The sequence below is a fragment of the Lycium barbarum genome, chromosome 8 (assembly GCF_019175385.1).
Source record: "Lycium barbarum isolate Lr01 chromosome 8, ASM1917538v2, whole genome shotgun sequence".
In the NCBI taxonomy this organism is placed as follows: domain Eukaryota; kingdom Viridiplantae; phylum Streptophyta; class Magnoliopsida; order Solanales; family Solanaceae; genus Lycium; species Lycium barbarum.
Window position 1 is genome coordinate 128,614,914 of NC_083344.1, and position 22,339 is coordinate 128,637,252.

Genomic DNA, 22,339 nt, shown 5'->3' on the forward strand with positions numbered 1-22,339 from the left:
ATAGTAGCAGGTAACATAACTGGAAAAAAAAAAAAAAAAAAAAAACTGGAAAAAAGATAAATATAATTCCTGTATTTAGAATGTACCACGTCACCGGGCCTTTGACTTGCTTTTATATATATATAGATTGGGATCATCAAGTGCCAGAAAAAGACAAAACTAGTCCTTTAAATTCGGTTCTAAGTTTAAAATAGTCTATCGATATAAATTTGAGTAATTTTTGTCTTTTAAGTAGGATTGATACCAAATATGTTTCACTTTGTTTAAAATTTGTAGAGTTGAAGTTGAAGATGGAGCTGCGTTTAATTATACTTTTCACAAAGAGTATGTGGAATAACGTTCATGTTTGAATATAGTACTTATTAATAACTTCAAAAAGTGAAAACATCTTATAAGTTGTTTTTCAAATTTTAAATACAACTTCAAGTTGGATTTAAACTTTTCATGACCAAACACTACTTTCAAATAAAGTGAAAAAATATTCCTCAAGAAAGTGAATAATTTTTATGGCCAATCAAATATTTAACGAATTCTAACTGTTATATTTAATAAAATTATAGTATTAAAGAAATTTAACTAGAGACATCAGAAAAATTCAGTTAAATATTAGAATTGAACGCAACATAAAACTTATACCAGGCACCACAAGTAGATAAAAATACAGAAAATTCATGTCTGGGAAATAAAAAAATTCCTCCCAAACCTTAAGGAGGGATGGGCATTATTAAAAACAACTTCTTGTAATGGATTTGGGGGATATGAACCTTAAGGGATGGAAAGGAAACAAGAGTGCAAAATTGCTAACAATTTAACAAACAAATATAGTCCATGCATGGCCCAAAACAATATATATTAGTCCAACCCATTAGAAGGATTTCTAACACTAGCAGCCCAAACTTTATTTACATTCACTAAAACAATTAGAAAGTGGAAAAAAACTTGATTTCCACTAATCTTATTGCATATTAGCTTATTTGTAAGCAATTAAATGCACTTTTGCACCAACACTCATTTGGACTGAAGAGGAACCTTTTTGACGACCTTAACCTTCAAACCATGTGTCATTCGAATTACTACAGTAGCAGTAGGCGAAATTGCTTGTGCTTGCACTAATTGAATATGATAATTGTATATTATGGTAGCTGCCACCATTTTCATCTCAATAAATGCCATATCTTTCCCTAAACAAGTCCTTGGCCCCGCATGAAACGCTGGAAATTTGTAAGATGGCTCGTGCTTGACTTCTCCTCGCTCTGAAATCCATCTCTCTGGCTTAAATTCTAAGCAATCTTTTCCCCATAAACTCTCCATTCTCCCCATTGTATAAACCGATATCAATATTTTCGTGTTTGGGCTCACACGGTGACCACTTGGAAGGATATCGAGTTCAACTGGAGCTTTATGCTCAATTGCAACGGGTGGGAATAGTCGAAGAGCTTCACAAAATGCACAATGTAGATAGACCAATTTTCGTGATTCTTCTATGTTGAAAAACTTGAGATTTTCATCTTCTTTTAGATGCAATTGTTGTTGAATCTCTTCTCTAATCTTTGTCTCTACTAAGGGATTTTTAGCCAAGAGCCAAAAAAACCAAGTGAGAGTTGTGCTTGTGGCGTCTCTCCCAGCAAATATCAAATTCAAGAAAGTATCTCTTAGAAATTCTTGTACATTACCTGAATTACTATCTTCATTTGTCCACTGATTGTATGCTTTAATATAATCACCAAATAAGTCATACTCTTGATCCTCGTCTTTAATGTTTTTATTCCTCAGCTTTTCTTGCTTCTGTGAAATCGCAGGATATATGAATTGATCGAAAGCTTCCCATGCTTTAATGAGATTCTTCTCTTTACCAATTCGAAGCCATTTTTGCAATTTCCAGTAGCTTTCTGGTAAGACGTGTCTGTACAAAAGTGCATCCACCATGACGTTGAACGCCTTTTCACATGGCACATGAGGTAAATTTACAGACAAACTTTTCGGATCATGATCAAGTAACAATTTGCTGATAGCATCAAAAGTGAATCTCTGAAAAATGTCTTGCAAATCAAACATCGTGCCTCGTTCTACAAAAGCATCAAGAATTGGTACGAGGCCTTTAACTATAGTGTCCCACACGTTCCTCTCTAACAAAACTTGGAACTTGGCATGGTTCATTAAGGACATAGTGGTTTTCCTATGAATCTCCCATAACTCATAATCAACATTGAAGATCCCATTTCCTAATATATCGAATATTTTACGAAACTCAGGTCCCTTTGGATAGTTTGAGAAGTTTCTACTAAGGATATAGTGGATATTTGCAGGATCACTAGTGAATAACATGTTCATGTTACCAAAAACAGGACCATGGAACTCAAAATTGCTTTTAGTTTCTAAGAGAATGTCAGTGAAAAATTCATGGATTCGATGAACATTGTGAATAAATCCAGGCAACATTCCAACCAGAGGCCAATTTGTTGGGGCTGAAGATTTATTTTTGAAGTACCAATAAGTGAAGCACAAGATTATCAAGGGAAAAAGAGAGTATTCAAGAACATCCATTGTGGTTCAAGTTACTTCAATTTTTCAAGCTAGCTTTGTTCTTATAATGTCTGCACAGAATTAAGACAAATATCAAAAAAAATACTTTTATTATTTTCGATAAACTACATGGAAAAGAGAGAGGATGGCAAAAAAAAATCAAGGACTAGCTTTTTTTTTTTTTTTTTTTTTTGAGAAAAGAAGTAACAATCACATCATGAAGACAGAATTATATATAGAACTCCTTCGAAAAACATTGTTAGGCGTACAAACGAGTTGCTCTACCAGCTCTTAGTGCTTGTATAGTTCAATACAGTGTTTTGGACGCTTCAACTAATTTGTCAGCTACCTTAAATTACTTAACTATAAGAATGAATAACTTTTAATGAATAACTTTTACTCAACAAAAATTAATCAGATGAAGAATTCACCCAATATATACATCTATTGGCATTTAAATATTAGTTTTCAAAATTTCACCTTAACACTGAAGATAATTGGGCAACACCCTTAGAAAATCCTTTTTCTATCACTAGATCTCAAAAAATGAATAAACCCATATATGTGTATCCAATTCAATTTCTAACAAACACCAAAACGTCCTATCCAAAAGACCAATCATTTAACCTCCCTAGTAAAACAAAAGGGAAAGAAGAGCTAAGCAAATTTATTTAATACCTTATATTCTCACATATAACACACACACACACATATAAATCTATATATCATGAATTCAGGTTATATACATAGCTAATGTAAAGAATTTTTTATTTTATCAGGTCATCCCAAAAATGTCTACAGTAAATTAAAAATATGGAATATGTAAATATAAAAAAATAAGACAAGTTACTATAACATGTAACTATGACTTGATGGCGTAAAATTTGACTATACTAACCATGCATATAACTTAAAACTCATGAATGAAGTCCAAACTTTTTGATGAACATTCAAGAAAAGACAAATTCCTAAAAAAAAAACAATGAAGAAATATGACAGCAGTAGAAACTGAGAGTTTATATAAAACAAAATTTTAGAGAAATACCATGAGCAAATATGAAGCAGTGGTTTCCTCGGATGAGTGTGAATTTTCGTGGAGGAGCCCTTTGTATAGATTTTTGAATAGTAAAGCCCTTGAGATTGCAGATCTTGGATAAAATGGGGCTTTATGGTACGGGAGGAACCGTTTGGACATGAATGCGTTCTTTTTTCAAAAAAAAGAAGTTTCAAAATAGAGTCCGCCAATAATAACAAAAACAACAACATACTCAATTTAATTTCATAAGTGAGGTCTTGAGAGGGTAGTGTGTGCAGGTCCCTTACCCTATCTTGTGCAGGTACTGAGGCTGTTTCTGAAAGACTCTATGCTCAAGTAAAGCATAAACACAACATTTTATGAAAATATAAGCATTAACAACAACAAGATAATAGTAAGAAAATCAAAGCAGAAAATACAACAAATAGTAATAGAAACTAAGAATAAGAAATACGAAAATAGTAAAGTACTAATAAAAAGCGAAGCGTCGTCTCATAATGAATTTGACTGATTTCTTTTGAAAGATGAGTTTCAAGTTTGTAAAAGTAATTTTAAATTATTCTTTAAGTAAAAAAAGAAAATCACTCACAAGTTTCTACTCCCTCCTTCCCAATTTATGTAACATTCTTTGATTTTTAATGTAACAAAACAAATGGCACATTTATATATTTTTTAATAATTTAACTTTATAAATGCTCATCTTACCTTTAATGAGATGATTGGTCATATAAATATCTATGGCTTATTTTAGATTATATATGTAACAAATGTCTTTTTTTTTTCTTAAACTCCATGTCGAGTGAAACACATCATATAAATTGGGACAACGGAGTATTGTTTTTCAAGTTAAGTGCATATTCATACATGAATTCAGTTTTAAAATACATTTAAAATATTTTTCTTTCAAATATGACTCTTTTTAATGTCCAGGTGCCTATTAAAGTTTAGGAGGGAAGGTTAATTTGTGTAGGGTGGCGGTACCGCGTAATATATTTGATGATAGATATAGGTGCGGCAGTGAAAGTCAATTTTCATCGAGAGTATCAGATACAATCTCTCTATCCTCCAAGATAGGAGTAAGGTCTGCCTACACTTTACCCTCCTCAGACTCCACTTTGTGAGATTTCACTGGGTATGTTGTTATTGCGGTGAACGTCAATTTTACTTCCACTTATTCTATTTATTTTTCTATTTCCTACGTATATTTATTGTGCTTTGAATTTCTAAGTAAAGCATAAAATAAATACTAATAAAACGTAAAAAAAAAAAAAAAAAAAAAAAAGGGAACAAAGTAGAACAAACACAAATATATATTTGCAATCATTATGACATAACTTAGCAAAAGAAATGGATTCAAAGAATTACTGAAAATAAATCGCTTTATAACCGTCAAATTTCTCAATGGATACTTATAATCTCAATCCTTGAGGGTTATTTGTGAAGATTGTAAATAATTTTTGGAAGTTAACGCGGCAATCATTGAACATATACATTATGGAGGCCAACTAATGTGTCAATTTTCAAGCAAATAGAGGATACGAACGTGAAAAAAAAAATCATATGAAAGCCTGCAACAAATTTAAGTCATGTTGCTTATGAAAGATTTTGATTTTTTTTTTTCTTACAATGTACCAAGAAAATAAATAAACAGATTTGCATTTTGGGCATTGTGCATGTGTGCATATATGTGTATATAATTTTTTTGTTTTTAAAAGAACATTCCGAATCCGCTTCTAGTTTAGTGATTTAGTTCTAAATTCAAAAATTCGCATATACATAAACCTTTTATTTGGTCAAAACTATATTGTAGTGTGCAATTACAAAAATAAAAAGTAAAAAGATACACGCTACACATACATATAACACTAGAGAAATTTCATACATTTTGTTTAGGTTTCAAAAAGTTGCAATCACTTTCAATTTCAACTTACCCTGTGATTATTTTACTTCAATTTATTTATTGTTGCGTCCATATCGGCATGTTGAGGAAAATTATTGTATCTTTTAATAAAGTTCTGGCCAATCCTTCAAAAGCGAAAATAAATGAGGATGGGGAAAGGACAGAAAATTTTGGTGTAACAAATGGACCAAAATGTTTTCTTTCTGTTAGTTCATGACATGTTTCGGACACGTGCTATTCCGTGTTATACACATATTCGTTTAAAGTGGTCATTCAATTTAATAAACTCACTTTCGATAAGTTGAGGCTGTGTAATAAATCATTAGCCAATTTTAGGCGTGCAAAGGGAAAGGAAAATCTTTACAACTTGAGGGGTAAAGTATGTATTGCTATTTGGCCAAACTTATATTTGGAATATGACTATAATCTCTTATTTTGATTAATTAAAGACTAAGTAGGCGTTTGGACATGTGATTTCATGTCATGGTTTCATGCAGGGACGGATCTATATAGTGACGTGGGAATGCCGCCTCGGTTGAAACTATGTATATATTTGTACGATATAGTATAAATCCTAATCGTGCCAGCCAAAATAACAATTGATGTCGTGGTGCCTATGGTTAGGCTCTTGGTTTTCCTCCCCAGGGGTGCTAGTTCGAACCCCTGCATGATGCGACACCTCTCTATGGCCTAGAAAGCTATTTATCTTTATTTTTGGCTTTTTCCTCATTTTTCTTCAATTTAAATATCTCACCCTATCATTGTTTTCATTTAAACCTACACTAAAAGTCCAAAAGTCACGTCCCTTAAGAGATAACCGGTACAAAAATTTCAAGAGTCATTGCTATTAAATGAATAATTGTTTCTTGCCTAACCGTCATAATAAATCATTGCAATTAATTTGCATATGCCGCCTCCTATTCTTCTTGAAGAAAATGAAGGGCGCTATATATATATAGCTAATCATATTCACAATTACTTTTCCAAAATTGTAGAACATAAAATTAACCTTGCCAATAAGTATAACCTATTTCATACTCCCGTTTTGCTATTCGGCATGGCCATGTTGGATGATTTCTTCTTCCTCTTTAGTGTGTGCTTGCGGGCATCTTTGCGCGTTTGGTTTATAAAGACTCCACCTTGACAAATTTAGGTTGGTCGAAACTTTTTTTTCCCGATTTAGTCCTTTTTTTATCGTTGTAATTGCTTTCTTTTCGTTCTTGTAAGTTTGTTTTCGTCGTTAACATTAAGTAAAACTCTTTTTTTTCCCCTTTCCCTTATGGTACTTCTAATGACATTCCACTTAACTGCTCTAGCCAATGAAAAACGCATAATATTGAATTACTTGATCCTGTAATTATTACTCTACTTTTGTCGATGTGTGTTTGGTGAGTATCATTATCTGTAGTTTTGGTACTTCTCTTTTCCTCTCTTATTTTCTAGCACTATTTGTGTAATGTCAATTTATTATTTTTACTGCCTTCGCTCATTTTCTTTCATCAGTTATTGAGTTTTATCTATTGCTAACCTTTAATTCGGCGCTGCACACGGCACAACCATTGCGTATTTTTTATTCTTCCCTTATTTTTTCTTCAGTTTCCCAATTTGTTATACACAAATATGGACGGCAGGATACTTTTAGTTTTCTTCCACCCATTAATAAAGTATATACGGATATAGGCTTCAAAAAAGTTGCTACTAACTTGGAATAAATAATGACCAATTTACGAGAGAACAATTAAGCAATCAATTATGCCACATAAAATTGCTTCGTGATTGTCTATATTATTGATTTTATAACCTTCACTAATGTTTTCAGACCTTGATTTCTATTTTTGTGCAAATAATATAAAAATAAAGAGAATAAAAATAAAGTGTCTACAGTAAGCAGCTCTTATTTATTATATATTACTTCTTAATTTATATTATTGTTAATATTCTTATTTATTATTCTTAATTCTGGTTCATTATTCTTGAATCTTGATGACCAACAATTTGATGGGTCATAGAAATTGGATGAGAGAGAGGCTAATTAAGAGAATGAAAGAAGTAATGTTTGAGGTTTTTTGGGCTTTCTACCATAAATCTGATAAAATAATGAGAAAAGAACACACACAAAAAAATCCTTTTAGATTTCAAAGGAGGAGAAGCTCATGAAAACATTAGAATTAACTCTCTAATAAATGGAAACAAAAGGGTTATATTCATATACAATGGAAAAATTATAATATAAAAATATAGTTTTAACTAAATATTATTCGAAACCAATTTATCACTATTAGATTTAAACCCTTACTTGATGAGATCTAATCTATTTGTATTTAATTAGAAGCTTAAACATACTTATTATTCTGATATTGACTAAGATTATTTAGACTTTTAACAACCGCTTTATTGAGATCTAATCCGTTTGGACATGAATGCGTTCTTTTTTCAAAAAAAAGAAGTTTCAAAATAGAGTCCGCCAATAATAACAACAACAACATACTCAATTTAACAACCGCACTTCAAATTGACTAGTTTGGTAATATACTTAATTAACAAGTCTTTATTTATCTTGTCTGGACTCGTACCATTTCTCTTCCTATTTATTTTAAGCATAAAATATCAACAAGACAATAAATAGTTTTCTTCTTCCAAAAAACTCTTTTCTCTTCTCCCAAATCTTCTCCTCTCTCTTCGTCAAAATTTTAATAATTTTTTTCCTGCAGCTCTCTTCCATTGTTATTTCTTATCTTTAGTTTTACATGTTATTTTATTAAAATGGTTAACAAAATGCAAAGAAAATGTATGTTGAGTCTTGGTTCACGATGATTTAAAAAAGAAATTTTCTTTATGTTATAGTAAATATTATGCTTGTAAGCTTGAGTTGATGTACCTATATGAGCGTAATTTTTTCTACTTTATATAATATTTGGAATAATTTGTTTATGTAAACTAAAAAAGACAAATTATCCGAACCGCAATCCAAATTTGATCAAACGGATCAAACGTGTACTCCATTAATTGGCCCGTGTAAATTGCAATACGTTTACATTTATAGGAGAGTGGCACCCGAAATGTCTAAATTATGGATCCGCCACTGGTTTCATGTCATGAGATGAAATCAGTGTTTGGACATGCAATTTCATCTCATGAGATGAAATCTCAAATCATGATTTCAAAATTTTTAAATGTAAAACTTGACTCATGAGTTTATATTTTGTTAAAAAAGACTCATAAGTTGGTAGATATTTTTAACAATTACTCCCACCAACCATTTATCAACCCCATTAACTTCTATCAACCTTTATTTATGTGGGAGGATTATATTAAAGAGTAGTTACATTACTATTCATGTTAAATTTTCCTTTTTATTAAACTAAAGTTTGATTAATTGATATTTTTTAGAAAAACCTTCTAATAGCGTATTAATTTTGTTATGAACTATGACTTGCTCATTTGGTAAAACTATATAAAAATGGGGAAAATTTTGATAGTTTTCACAACTTGTGGGGTTTTTATGTCTATAAGAAAAAATACAACTTAAGAAATATAAATTGCATGTCCAAACATGATTTCATCTCATAGCTTCAAATCATGAATTCAAATCATGTCCAAACGGCTCCTAAATATGCCAATTCAAATATATAGGAACCAAAAGTGCAATGGGATGAAAACGGCTATTTCCCGTTTAAAAAGTGTTTTTTGGTCCAAAGTGTTATTTCCACTTTTATGATATTAGAGCATCAATTTGTGTTTGACCGAAGTTTCAAAAGTGACTCAAAGATATTTTTTTTCTCCTAAAAGCTTTATCAAAATTCTAATACTTTAAAATAACTGTATTTTTAAGAAAATAAACACTTTTGACTTCTCGAAAGCTTAACTATCAACTATTAAATAATACTACTCTTTTAGGTTTTCAGATTTTTAAATTTACCATGAATTTCCTTGTTGTTGTACGTAGTAATTTAACTTTTAATTTTCAGCAATGATTGTTATCTTAACCATTTATTTAAAAGTTTCACACATTAATTTTTTTCTAAGAAGCTATTTTACTTAATTAGTAATTAGCATATTCTTCTTTGCATGCCTTTTCTTTACTTCTGGTATTTTACAGTTCATCAATAGTAAATTTGTTGGCCATTAAGTTGCATGAAAAAGACGTACCAAACATTTCAATATATATTTATATCTTCTAGGAATGGCCTGGCTAAATATAACACTAGTCATTAATACCTTGTTCATTGATAATCAATGCCTTACATCTAAATGGTACAAAAGTTCTTGATATACTTGTCATGATGTATTTGGCGGATGTGAACTTTAAGGGGGAGAAAGGAAATAATTAAGAGATTAATAAGGATGGTAGTGAAATGGCAAGTACTCGTCATAATATCATCATCATCATCATCATCACTAGGGAAACAAAAGGAAAATCAGAAAAAGGACAAAAAGGGCAAGCCCCACCACCAACCCCAAAACCAAACCATTGGTCCAACTTCCTAAAGCCCAACACAGACCAAAACCCAAGTGAAAAACAGATCACCCAGACCCATCAGAAACGGGCCATTGGCAGAAATGTCTTTATTTCGGGGTGTCTTTAATTTTTCCCCTCAAATTGCTGGTCTTTAATTTTTGTCCTTCGTCTAAAACTCGTAGGTTCCGGGTTCAAATCCCCACTCAATAAAAAATTTAAAAATATTTTGCAAGGCAGAACTTGGATTCGCAAGGCAGAGTTTTGCATGCGAAACTCGGCCTTAGTTTTGAAGGCATAAGGCGAACTCTTGCTTTAACTTACTAGCTACTTCCTTCTTTCATTTGGTTTCTCCTCAAGGTCTTACTCTTCTTTCCATGGTCTTGAGCTTTTATTGGTAAGCTCCACGCAATGCTGTCTTTAATTTCTGTCACATTGTTCTGCTTCTTTACATATTTTGTTTCTTGTCCTTATGTTATAAGTAGTTTTGTAGCTTACTTCAGTACTCATCTTTTATTGTAAAATTTTATAGCAGTGTATGGTTTACTTTCATGGATGTTGCAGCATGGAAACATATGTATGTGTATTTGCAACAGTTAGGATGAATCATCTGGGTATTAGTGCCTTCCTTGCCTCTGAATCATTTTAGATACAAAAAGAATAGTTGAATTCTAGAAAATTTGGGACTAGGCCAAAAGTTTAAGGTAGAGTTTGCCTTAAGGCCTAATTTTTGTCCGAATAGGCTTAATTTTGCTACAACCCTCTACCTTGCGAAATTCTTTTGTTTTTTCTTGACTGAGCCAGGGTTCGAACCCAGAACTTCGGTGTATTAGGCGAACGGCAAAAATTAAAGACCACCAAATTGAGGGGCAAAAATTAAAGACCAATCCCTTTGAAGGGAAATCCGCGCAAAAAAAAAAAAAACCTTTCCGGAAGAAAATGCACATTTTCCCCTTCAAATAGGTTGGTCTTTAATTTTTGCCCTTCAAATGGCCTGATCTTCAATTTTTATCCTTTAGCAACTGATGTGAGGGATAAATTTTAAAGACCAAGACAACATAGGGATATAAGTGCCAGTGACCCTCCTATCTACAATTTTTGGCGAATTTCCCTACGAAATCAGAGATTTTGGATTTGATCTCCAGCAGAGTTAAGAAAAAAATAATTTCATAAGATAAAGTTTCATAGAAACTATGTTTATTTGGGCAAAGTTACATAGAAATCATGCCTTGTTCGGCATAGTTCTGTAGAAATTAAGTTATCCCCGATAATTTAGTTTCTACAGAACTATGCCAGACAAGGCATGATTTCTGCGTAACTTTTCCCGAATAGACATAGTTTTTATGAAACCTTGCCTTGCGGAATTAGGTCATAGATCCAAATTTCTTTTTTTGTTTTTCGATGTCAGGAATATTTTCGACCACTTTTTATTACTTAAAGTATCGAAGGACAAAAATTAAAAACCTGCGATATGAGGGCCAAAAATTAAAAACCACCCCAAGATAGGGACATTCGTGCGAATGACCCTACTATCTGCCTTTAAACCCACACGCATAAAACCCATCAGGAACCAAATGATCCCCCAAATATATTAGATAGAACAACACGAAATACCCCTAAAATGTAAAATTTTTACCCACCCATGCCTCCTCCAAAACTAATTTCACTTCTTACCTAACCGGTCAAAAATATTTACCCTAGTACCCCCTCGCCCAAATTCCTTTCTCCAGATACCATCAAAATATATTTATATATAGTGATGGTTTCGAGGACTAAGAGAAGGACCGAAGCAAAATCTTCCATGATATCGTCTCAGTATATTTATGTACGACGATGGTATCGCGGAGGACTGAGGAGTGTGTCATTGTCATTGAAGGAATGAAGCAGTCGCTCCACGATACCATCATAATATATGTATATAAGATGATGGTATCATAGATTTTTTTTTTAGGAAAAATGTGTCTTTTGAATAGATGAAAATGATACCATCTCAGTATATTTATATATCATGTTGGTATTATAATTTTGGGGGAATTTCGAATAAATAGTTTAAGGAGCATGAAAGTAAGAGGAATATAGACGGGTAATTATTTTATTTTCAGGACAACTACGTTCTTTCCCATATACATTAGTCATTTGAGAATCTAAGGCCCAATCCGATATTTTGAAAGTTGGCATTCTTAATTTTTGGTTATCGATACAAATTTTGTAGCCGCAAAAATAGATATAGGCTATGTTGATACGATCCGGCTTGTGGAAACACGGATTCAAACAACAAAATGCGGAAACAAAAGATATATTAGAAATCAAGGATGAGAAGTGAAGAAATTGGGATGAGAAATAGAGGGATAAAAGCAAGATCCAGTTAATAAAAGAATTATAGGCAAATCTAGGTATATTAAACCCAAACCCTCCTAATCGATTCCTACTAACAAACCTATACTATTTAAATTCAATTAAGAGTTAATCAAATGAATCCACAAATGAACAATTTTAATATGAAATCAATGAAAAATGAATTCAATAGCCAACAATGAAATCCACTATAATTAACTGTCACACTCACTAATCAGTAGATTAACACTACACTAATTCTACCAAACAAACTATCACTCATTTAGAGTATTCATCTCAACATCATTCAAAACTAAGTAATGAAATAAACTAAGTAGAGTATTTATACTCCTAGGCTAAAGAAGACTAAACTAGCTTATTACAATAATACCCTTAATGAAGTAAGAGCCTTGTTTGATCTTCTTGGATGATGGCTTCTTTTCGGAATTGAGTCCTTTTTGCACAAATAGCCACCTTCCAGTCTTTAACCACCCAAGCTTGCAATTGTAGCCACTTTAAGAGGCAGGCTTTGGGCCTTGGGCTCTTGGACTCTTGTAGTCTCCATCCATGCTATGATCCATAGCTTGAAGATCCTCCCTATGTTGCCTCCATAAGCACTTGAGCCATTCGGATCGTATCATATGTGGTGCCAATTTTGTAAATTGAGACCTTTTTATGTTATTTAATAGGTCAACTTATGTAACAGTGCTAAGTTTTCTTTTTTATTTTTCAACTCTCTATAAAGAAATGAGGTTCTTATCAATACTCTTGTTTGCAAAAAAATAATGTGAGTCTTGAATATTGTTTTTCAGTTCGTGATATTCCTACAATTTTTATAAATTGATTATAGATGTGCTGAGTTTTTTCCTTTCCATTAAGCAAATTTCCTCTCAAAACTTTTAGTGATTTACTAAATCTTCATTTTCTAACCTTCTTCTTTAGTTGATGTGGTATATGAACCAAGTCAAAGGTAAGCAAGGAGAAGTTCATTTTGTTACTTTCGATTTTGATTTACATGACATAATTTTATTTGATACAATTTGTTTGTCTGGTATCTAAAATTTATTGTCTTAATTAATTTAGATATGTGCTGCTTAAGACCTATTTAAGGGCGCAAAGATCACTACGAGGAATTTCTTAATTCCCTGAGCTCGAAACCAAGATCTTTGGTTAAGAGTGGGAATATCTCATCTATAATAATCCCACCACATCTCTTGGCAATGAAACAAATTTTTTTGAAACTTGTGGTCTAGACATGCCATGAGATTTCTATCGTTATAAAAGCACATCGTTAAGAATGAAATGAGAAATTTAAACTTAAATTATATTTTTATTAATATAAACAACTCTCATTCATTTAGAATGGAATAATAAAGAAACTAATGTCCAATAAAGTAAATTAGAAGTCGTAATTTTGAGTGGTCGTAATTTTGGGATGTACTCCTATTAATTTTATTTTTTGGGACGTCTAACATTTCTTTTATTTGGAAATGATATTTTTTGCGTCTTAGCTAATAAAAGTCAAAATATTTAAATGAGAATAAGACATGTAACCGCATCTAACAGGGTCTAAAGATTGTTTAACATGACTTTGCCAGCTGAATATATATAGTAAAAATTTATCAATACCTAGTACTTACACTAAATTAATAGTTGCATGTCGACCTTTATAGAAAATAAAATAAAAAAATCCATGTCGATATGTTAGATAAAATCTTATCACTTAACCGTTATTATTTAAGTTATATCTTTATTTTATTAAATCACTTAATTCTAATAAATTAAATTAAGGCTTAATGCATAAGCAACCTCCTGAACTTGTCCCTTTTTTCCATTTTGACACCTCAACTAAGTGTTGTTCCTATTGAACCCTGAACTCGTCCTCAAGTGTGCTTATCAAACACATTCTGACTTACATAGTATTCTATCTTCAATGTAGCAACATGCTAATAAATATTCTAATTTAATTATGTCATTTTTTAGCTAAGATTAGCAGCAATTGAGAGGAAAAAAAAGAGTAAGCTCTTAATTAAGCTGACAGTGAAAAAGCAGAACCAGCAGAAACCGACACATCCATGACCTAAATAATAGCTTACCACACATCTAAAATATTAATTTATCTTCATTACCACAATTATTTTTGCTTCTAATAAAAATCAGATTTAGATGATTTGATAGACATACTTGAGGATGAATTCAGACAGAGGCGTATCTAGCGTACAAGGTAGAGGTTCAATTGAACCCCAAACTTTTGACGCGGAACCTAAATTTATGTGTACAAAATTATTAAAATTGCAATAAATAGTAGATATGAACCCCTAATTTTAAAAATATAACGGATTCAATGCTAAAAATTTTAAGATTGAACCCATAAAATTTAAATCCTGGATCCACTCCTGAGTTCAAGAGTTCAATAGAAACAATACTTAATTGAGGTACTAAAATAAAAAAAAAAGACAGATTTAAGGGGCTGCATGTGCATTATGTCTTAAATTAATTTGATGTAACCAACCCATATAAATATTTATCAATATATAGATTATTTCTTTTGTGAATTTAATGGTAGTAGCTACCTGCTAGTCAGTAGTCACTCGTGCAGTTAATTATGTCTATCGGGACAAAAGTAGTTGGTACGTACTTTCATAAGTAAAGCCAGTTGGCGAGCAGGTTGCATGAAAACGACATATTACCAGATACTCCTTTCGTTCAAATTTATTTCTTTCATGTTTGATTAGACACCCTCTTATAAAATATTCCCTTCGGATAAAACAAAAAAAAAAAGTCTATTTAACCGTTTGCACACCTCTTAAGAAATTATTCATTTTAAAAAAAATATATGTAAATTGATTAAATTATCCCTAATTAAATAGACATTATAATTTGATTACATAACATTTAATAGGGGCAAATCTGGAAAAATAAGGTCAATTGTTTTTTAATTTAATAAGTGGATACTTTTTTTAACCCAAGAAAAAAAAGGCTAAGTAGACACTTTTTTTGATCCGGATGGAGTAATAAATAAAACGGAAAAGGGCCAAATATACCCCTAAACTATTAGAAAAGGGTCAAATATACCCTTCGTTATACTTTGAGTCCTAATATACCGCTACTGTTATATTTTGAGTCCAAATATGCCCTCTCTCGTTAAAATTGTCTAAGGTAGACAACAGATCTAACATGACACTGACAACTCGGTGAGGTGAACGCCACGTGGCATGCCACCTCACTGCCCAACTCATTTACCCCCCTCTTCTCCTTCTTCAGCCACCACTGTGATCTCTTCTCCCTTCACAACTACTGGCACCATTAGCACCACCACACCACCATCTCCACCTTCATTCCCTAAAATTTGGATTCAAAACTCATTAAAATAATAAATCTCGTGATGAGAAAGGAAAAAAAAAAAAAAAAACTAAAATGAGGACGATTTCATGTCCAAGCAACTCCAGTAGCATCATTTACATCTGCAGAAACACCTTTTGATTCACTACTCATTTTCCCCTTTTATACAAGCAGATTAAGCTCATCAAGACTGCTGGTTTTGATCAGTATCATAAATGACAGGGTAAAATTTCCCTATCCGTGAATGTAAAAATATAAAAACTAAAAAATGAAAAGAGGCTATGCTACATTCCTCTAAAAAATGAATATTCATCATCCTTACATTGTTGATCTTTAGTAAACTGCTCTTTCTGCTTCCGGCAAAGGCAACTTTAGTCAACTTCAAGGTCGTTTTTTAATAAAGCTCATTGAAATTTTCTCAATAGTTACTCTGATCTGGCAGCTGTTAAGATTGAATGAAAGCCTAAAGCTTGAACAGATAATATGTAGGCAGAGGGAGTGAAGGTGGAGATGGTGGTGCTAATGGTGGCAATGGTTGTGAAGGGAGAGAAGATCGTAGTGGTTGCTGAAGAAGGGGAAGAGAGGGGTAAATGAGTTGGGCGGGGAGGTGGCATACCACGTAGCGTCCGCCTCACCGAGTCGTTAGTGCCACGTCACATCTGTTGTCTGTAACACCTCGTACTCTCATACTAAACCATATCGGTAACATCCCGTAAATTCGAGTTAGATGTGAATGTATGAAACTAGTATAAAGATGATATTTTAGCTATATGAATCCATTCGGGTGATAAACAGTCGTTTTGAAGTCAAACCAAAAAGTGAAGTTCTTAAGGCCTTCTAAATTCGTCTAAGTCTGAGACAGTCTGTACTTATGTCCAATTTTCGGGTAGTGACGTTAGGAATTTGAGAAAACTCAAAACATGAAATTTGTAGGCCTTTGAAATACCTTTCCAACAATATACTATGGATCTCAAACGGAGCTCTGTGCTAGAAGTTATCCCCGTTTTACTGGACGTTGCGCAGTCTGCGCGAAGTACCCTTCAGGTGAGCGATCGCGCACCAGAGGCAGTGTTACTGCCTTCGTTGCGCGATCACCTGCGCGAAGTACCCTCCAGCTGCGCGACCGCGCACCGACCACTACGTTTTAAGAGCCAAACTTCGATATATTCATTCCCACTTCGTTTTAAACCAATTTTTCTGAGGTAAAGAACCCTAAAGAAGTCTCTCAAGCCCTAAGGACGAAGCTCTTCTCTCCCAACCTTCAAGATACTTTAAGGTAAGCCTATTCCATGCATTCCAAGTCAATTCCAACATACGTTCATGATCATTAAGCAAGAACTCATCATTCTTAAAATAGGGTTTTCAAGAAAACCCAATTAAAGGGATTCAAGACTAGGTTTTGGGATTCTTATTCAAAGTTCATATTTTCATTACAAGTTTGGAGCATTTCCAGGTATGTAGACGCTATCCACGTGTGGGAATATCCTTGTTTTTCCCCATGTTTCAGTATTCCATGATTACATATTAGGTTTTAGAGTTCTAGAAATATTCATGATAAACCCTATACACTTGAACCATGATATATTATATTGTCAGTTACAATTCCGTTTGTTTAGTCTTAATTTACTGTTTTGGTAATTGAGACTCAGTCCGTAATCTATGAAAAACCCATAACTTGCATCCCATGGGTTCTATAACACAAGATATGAGATATTATGCTTATTTCCATGAAAAACTTGTATATATGTATTTATTGTCATGTCTTCATGTATCCATGTTCATGTTAAGAATCAGAAATCATGTCTTCAGTTATCTTTCATGTTCGGGAGTTGTATTAATACCGAGAAGGCTCAGACAGCCTAAAACTACGTATGCTAACGTAGGATGAGGATCGCTCCGCCCAGTTAGGACGAATCCTTCATTTTTTCCCCATTGAGGGATTTTGGATCCATTCATGTCATGTTCATATCTTGTACCCTGGCAAGGTACAAGATGGCTTAGCTGATTGGGCCGAGATCAGACTCCACGTGTCACGACCCGACCAAGGGCCATGACGAGTGATCGAGCTTAACCTGCCCGATAACCCAACTTATGTTACCTGTACTCAAACGTGGCATTCAATAAGGTTTATTTAACTAAGTCTGCAAGCTGTAAATAGAATACCAAAGTTGACCTGTAACTCAAAACACCCCTAAACATATTTATATATACATAACATATGACAAGGCAAACCAACGAGGCTACAAATACTTCTGTACAACAAAACAATGGCCGACAAGGCCAAACAGTAACCATGACACCCACGTTGTTCGCAGACTACTAGAAGAGTATGGTCGTGCATAGGTGACGGGACAGGGCCCCGTCGTGCCCGAAATATATACACAAAATTATACCAAGACAGGAACAGTCTCCGAAGCAAGTGGAGCTGTCTGACTCTCAGTGCTGACTCCTCCTAGGTGGCTGGATTGTCGAACCGCGTCCCTGAACCTGCGAGCATGAAACGCAGCCCCCGAAGAAAGGGGGTCAGTACGGAATATGTACTGAATATGTAAAGCATTACTAAATCATAAACAAGGAAAAGCGTAACAGTAAACAAGTTTAGAAAGCAACCCGGGAGTAACCTGGAACAGTATTTTGAACCATGTCATATGGTCCCTTACCCAAATTCTAGCATACACAATATAAATATAGAATATCCTACTCGTAGCCGCTTCCGGCTAATAACACAATAGTCCCTTCGGACCGCCGCTTCCGGCATAATAATACAATAGTCCCTTCGGACGGCCGCTTCCGGCATAATAATGATGGCCCCTTCGGGCAGCCGCTTCCGGCTTAATAATAATGGCCCCTTCGGGCAGCCGCTTCCGGCTTAATAATATCATAATCCAGCTGATCAGGTGGAACAATAACAATATATATGATATACAGTATGAATATGTAGTGAAGTCACAAAACGTTGCTTGTCAATATAGTATGAAACATTTTATAGAAGTTAAGAGATGAGTCATCATAGAGTTCCAAAAAAAAAAATAGAAGCTGATATATATATATCGACTATTATCCAACGTACAAAAGACTTGAGAGGCAATAGCTCAATTACTTTAAGAATTCTAAAATCAAGAAGTGAATAAGAATCTTGAATCACACTCAAAACTTATGAATAGAATTACCCCAAAGTTCATATCATTCATCACTTACATCTACGACATGCCAAAAGAAAGAAGGGTTAGCCTTACATACCTTTAGCGCTTATTCGCGAATCCCTTTAGCCTCGTCGCTCTTTTAGCCTATTTATATAAAGTAACGTTGTCGTTAGTAACTACACTTTCTAGTTCACAAATCTATAGCCCATTCCTTATAGAACATTCCTTTAGTTCACATATTTTCGTTTTAAGGCTTTCTATTATCTAAAGACTTGACGAAAATCGGGCAGCACTTCCCCTATATATTCGCCTATCCCGAATTTTCCAATTGCTCTCCTGTTGACACAGAAATACCAATAACAACATATGGACACAACCATATCTTCAATTCTTTTAATTCAACAAGGATAACAACATGTTCATAACAACACGACTTTAACTTTAATTATCTAATTCCTTCACTTTCGTCATACGATCCGTAACACCCATAACGACAACAACATCAATATTAATTCATCATTTTAAGTTAGAACAACCCCTACTCACTGCCAAAACAACAACTTATACTTCAACTCTAACCATTCAATTCCTTCATTTTCATCATATACTCCATGACAACCACAACCAAAATTAATTCACCATTTTTAATTAAAACAGCCCATGAAACTAATATACATTCGAGCATGATTTGAGCTTTCATTTTTTTACAGATTTCACTTCCACCAAATTGAGCAAGGATCAAGGCATCACTAAACATGCAAGATGGAATCAATCCTTACCTTAAAACCTTGATTTTTCCTTGCAATACTTGAGGCAATCAAGGGCTGCCATGGCCGAGAACTTGGCAGCCATGGATGGTCATCTCTTCTCCTTCAATTCAAGGTAGGATTTGGTATTTTAATGGAAGCAAACAGCAGCTGGCCGTGAACAGTGGCGCGTGAACAGCGGCGGCGTGAACAGTGACGCGTGAACAGTGACGGCGTGAACAGTAGCCGCCGTGACCTTCTCTCTCTTTAGGTTTGAGAGCTCCTCTCTCTATCTCTAAGTTCCTCAAGTTTGAAAGATGATAAATGAGTTCCTTAGTCATCAATTTGACTTAAATATGATGCCTACTAGTTGGACACATGTCCCACTCATGGCTTGAGCCAATCAAATTTGGCCACATGTCTTGGTGGGGCCCACACGGCCACTAGTGCCTAATTAGTGAATAATTAATTCTTAATCCCCACTTAATAATCTAATCATGGCTAATTAATCCCTAATCTCCATTAATATTTATACACTAAGTAAAATTTATAAGCAATTTGTGTACTAATTAAAATTGAAAATTAAAAGTCCTATTACATATCCCAAAATAATCCCGTCCTTAACTTATGTCGATTAACTTATGAATAATTCGACGTATAAAATACGGGATATAACACCACGTTTCTCCCCGTGGTGGTTCATGTCGGTATTACAGTTATTATCATGTTTTCATCTCAGTTACAGATTACTCCATGCTTACAGTACTCCTGTTCATGTTCAGTTTCAGTAATCAGTTTCAGTTTAAATTTCATGTCTATGTATTATGTGCCCGCTTATTCTCTCATGTGTTTATATACTAGTACATTCAAAATACTGACGTCCCCGTTTATTACCTTGGGGGCCTGCATTTCACGACACAGGTACTGAATTACAGGACGACGCATCTGCTCAGTAGGACAGCTCTCGTATCAGCTTTTGGGTGAGCCCTATTCTCTTCGGGGTTTAGTCAGTAGTTTACTTTATGCAGTAAAGGTATGCTGGGGGCCTTGTCCCAGCAGGCATGTTCCATGTTCAAACTCATGTTAGAGGTTTCATAGACTAGACAAGTGTCATGTTAGACTTTCAGAGTCGGTTAGCCGTTTTGGCTCATGCATGTTATTTCCGCACTCATGATTAAACAAGTATTTTACAAATTATTATGAGTTTATGTGTTTTCTTAAAGCCCATCATATCTCATGTTATATCTCCGCTCATGTATGCCTCATGATGATTCAGTAAGCCATGTGGTTCGCTCGGTCACATGCAGTCAGGCACCGAGTGTCGTGTTACGCCCAGGCCATGGTTCGGGGCGTGACACTGTCCACCTTGGACAATTTTAACGGAGGAAGGTATATTTGGACCCAAAGTATAACGGTGGAGGTATATTTGAACCCAAAGTATAACGAATGATATATTTGGCCCTTTTTTGTAAATAAAATGATAATTTTATTATACCTATAATTATTACTATAAGTTATTTAAATATTGAAAAATGAATAGTACTTAATAAGTAATAAAAATAAATTAGATATAAAATGATAAATTATCTCTTGATTTTTCAAATCGAACAAGTAAATACCTTATTCATCGTTAATCAATCGTTTACATCTATTGGTACCAAAGTTCTTGTTATGTGCTTTTCATGAGAAAATTATTTGTGTAATTAATTCTGATGATGGATAAGTGATATGCCAATTTGAATCTACATTTCTGTCTTAAAAAGAATCTATATTTCTATGCACTTCCACTGCTTGCCGTGTGTGTTCGCAAGTAAAACTTACTCGTATCGGGTGTTTTTATCAAATCAATAAATATATGATAGTATTTGTTTGAGTATAAATAATTATCACTTAATTGCGATTAGTTAATGTATATTTTTACTTTATTAAACTACTTAATTATAATAAATTGAATTGATTTAGGGTAAATACTCGACAGTAAGTACTTACGTATACCGTGTTCGCAATTCTCATAATAATTTCATTCAGAGGCAGATTCTGAATTTGAAGTGTATGTATTCTTATAATGACTTCAAGTTAATATATACAATGATAAATTAATAATACAATATTTAGAGACATTTAGAAGGAAGAAAACTAAAAATATATATTCTGAATAAAATTTGAATAAAAGTTAATGAATTCACGTGAGTTGCAACTAAAACTATGAATCCGCCCCTAATTTCATTCTCCCTCTCTTCTAAAAAATACAATAAAATATGAAAACACATGAGACACATTCATCACCTCTCATGTGATTCTTTGTAGTAAAGACAATTTTCCTAATTTGCTAATGTGTTAGATTCACAATTTTTTGTCGTGGTGAACAATTAAACATATTATATAAGATAGGATAAATTGTATATTAATATTTAGAGAAAAGACATCATTTGATCCTGAACTTGGCACGAAAACTTAGTTTAGCAACTCAACTTAAGTTGTATTTATTTACCCCCCTTAACAACTTTCAAGTTAATTAAATACCCCCCTTAGCGGCGTGGACCAGTTAAGATCTAAGTGTTGTTCACCACTTGCCTGGTGATTGGTCCACGTCATTAATTTTTTTTTAAATTATTTTTATTTATTTAGATTTTTCTTTCTTCTTCATTCTTTCCCTATTTTATTATTTTATTAAACAATAAAAAAAAAGAAAAAAAAAGATGGACCCATAGCCGCCGTTCTCCTCCTCCTAAACTCCCCACCTCCACACCACCGCCGCCACCACCACACCACCGCCGCCGCCGCCACCACACCACCACCATAACCACTGCCTCCTTAAATCAAACCAACTGAAAAATCCCATCTTTGTTAAAAAATTTC

At 33.6% G+C, this 22,339-nt stretch overlaps 1 protein-coding gene across 1 annotated transcript; it reads right to left on the reverse strand.

Annotated features, from left to right (window-relative positions):
• Nucleotides 1-775: 775 nt before the first annotated feature.
• On the reverse strand, nucleotides 776-3,708 carry LOC132607340 (alkane hydroxylase MAH1-like). Its single transcript, XM_060321274.1, has 2 exons — nucleotides 3,569-3,708; nucleotides 776-2,594 (listed from the first exon to the last, which is right to left on the reverse strand). The coding sequence occupies exon 2, from the start codon at nucleotides 2,542-2,544 to the stop codon at nucleotides 1,009-1,011; it is 1,536 nt and encodes a 511-aa protein (XP_060177257.1). The 5' UTR covers nucleotides 2,545-2,594; nucleotides 3,569-3,708; the 3' UTR covers nucleotides 776-1,008.
• Between the last annotated feature and the right edge of the window lie 18,631 nt (nucleotides 3,709-22,339).

Bases quoted from the DNA above. Each gene is read 5' to 3' on its own strand.
- LOC132607340 (XM_060321274.1), bottom strand. From the start codon at position 2,544: ATGGATGTTCTTGAATACTCTCTTTTTCCCTTGATAATCTTGTGCTTC.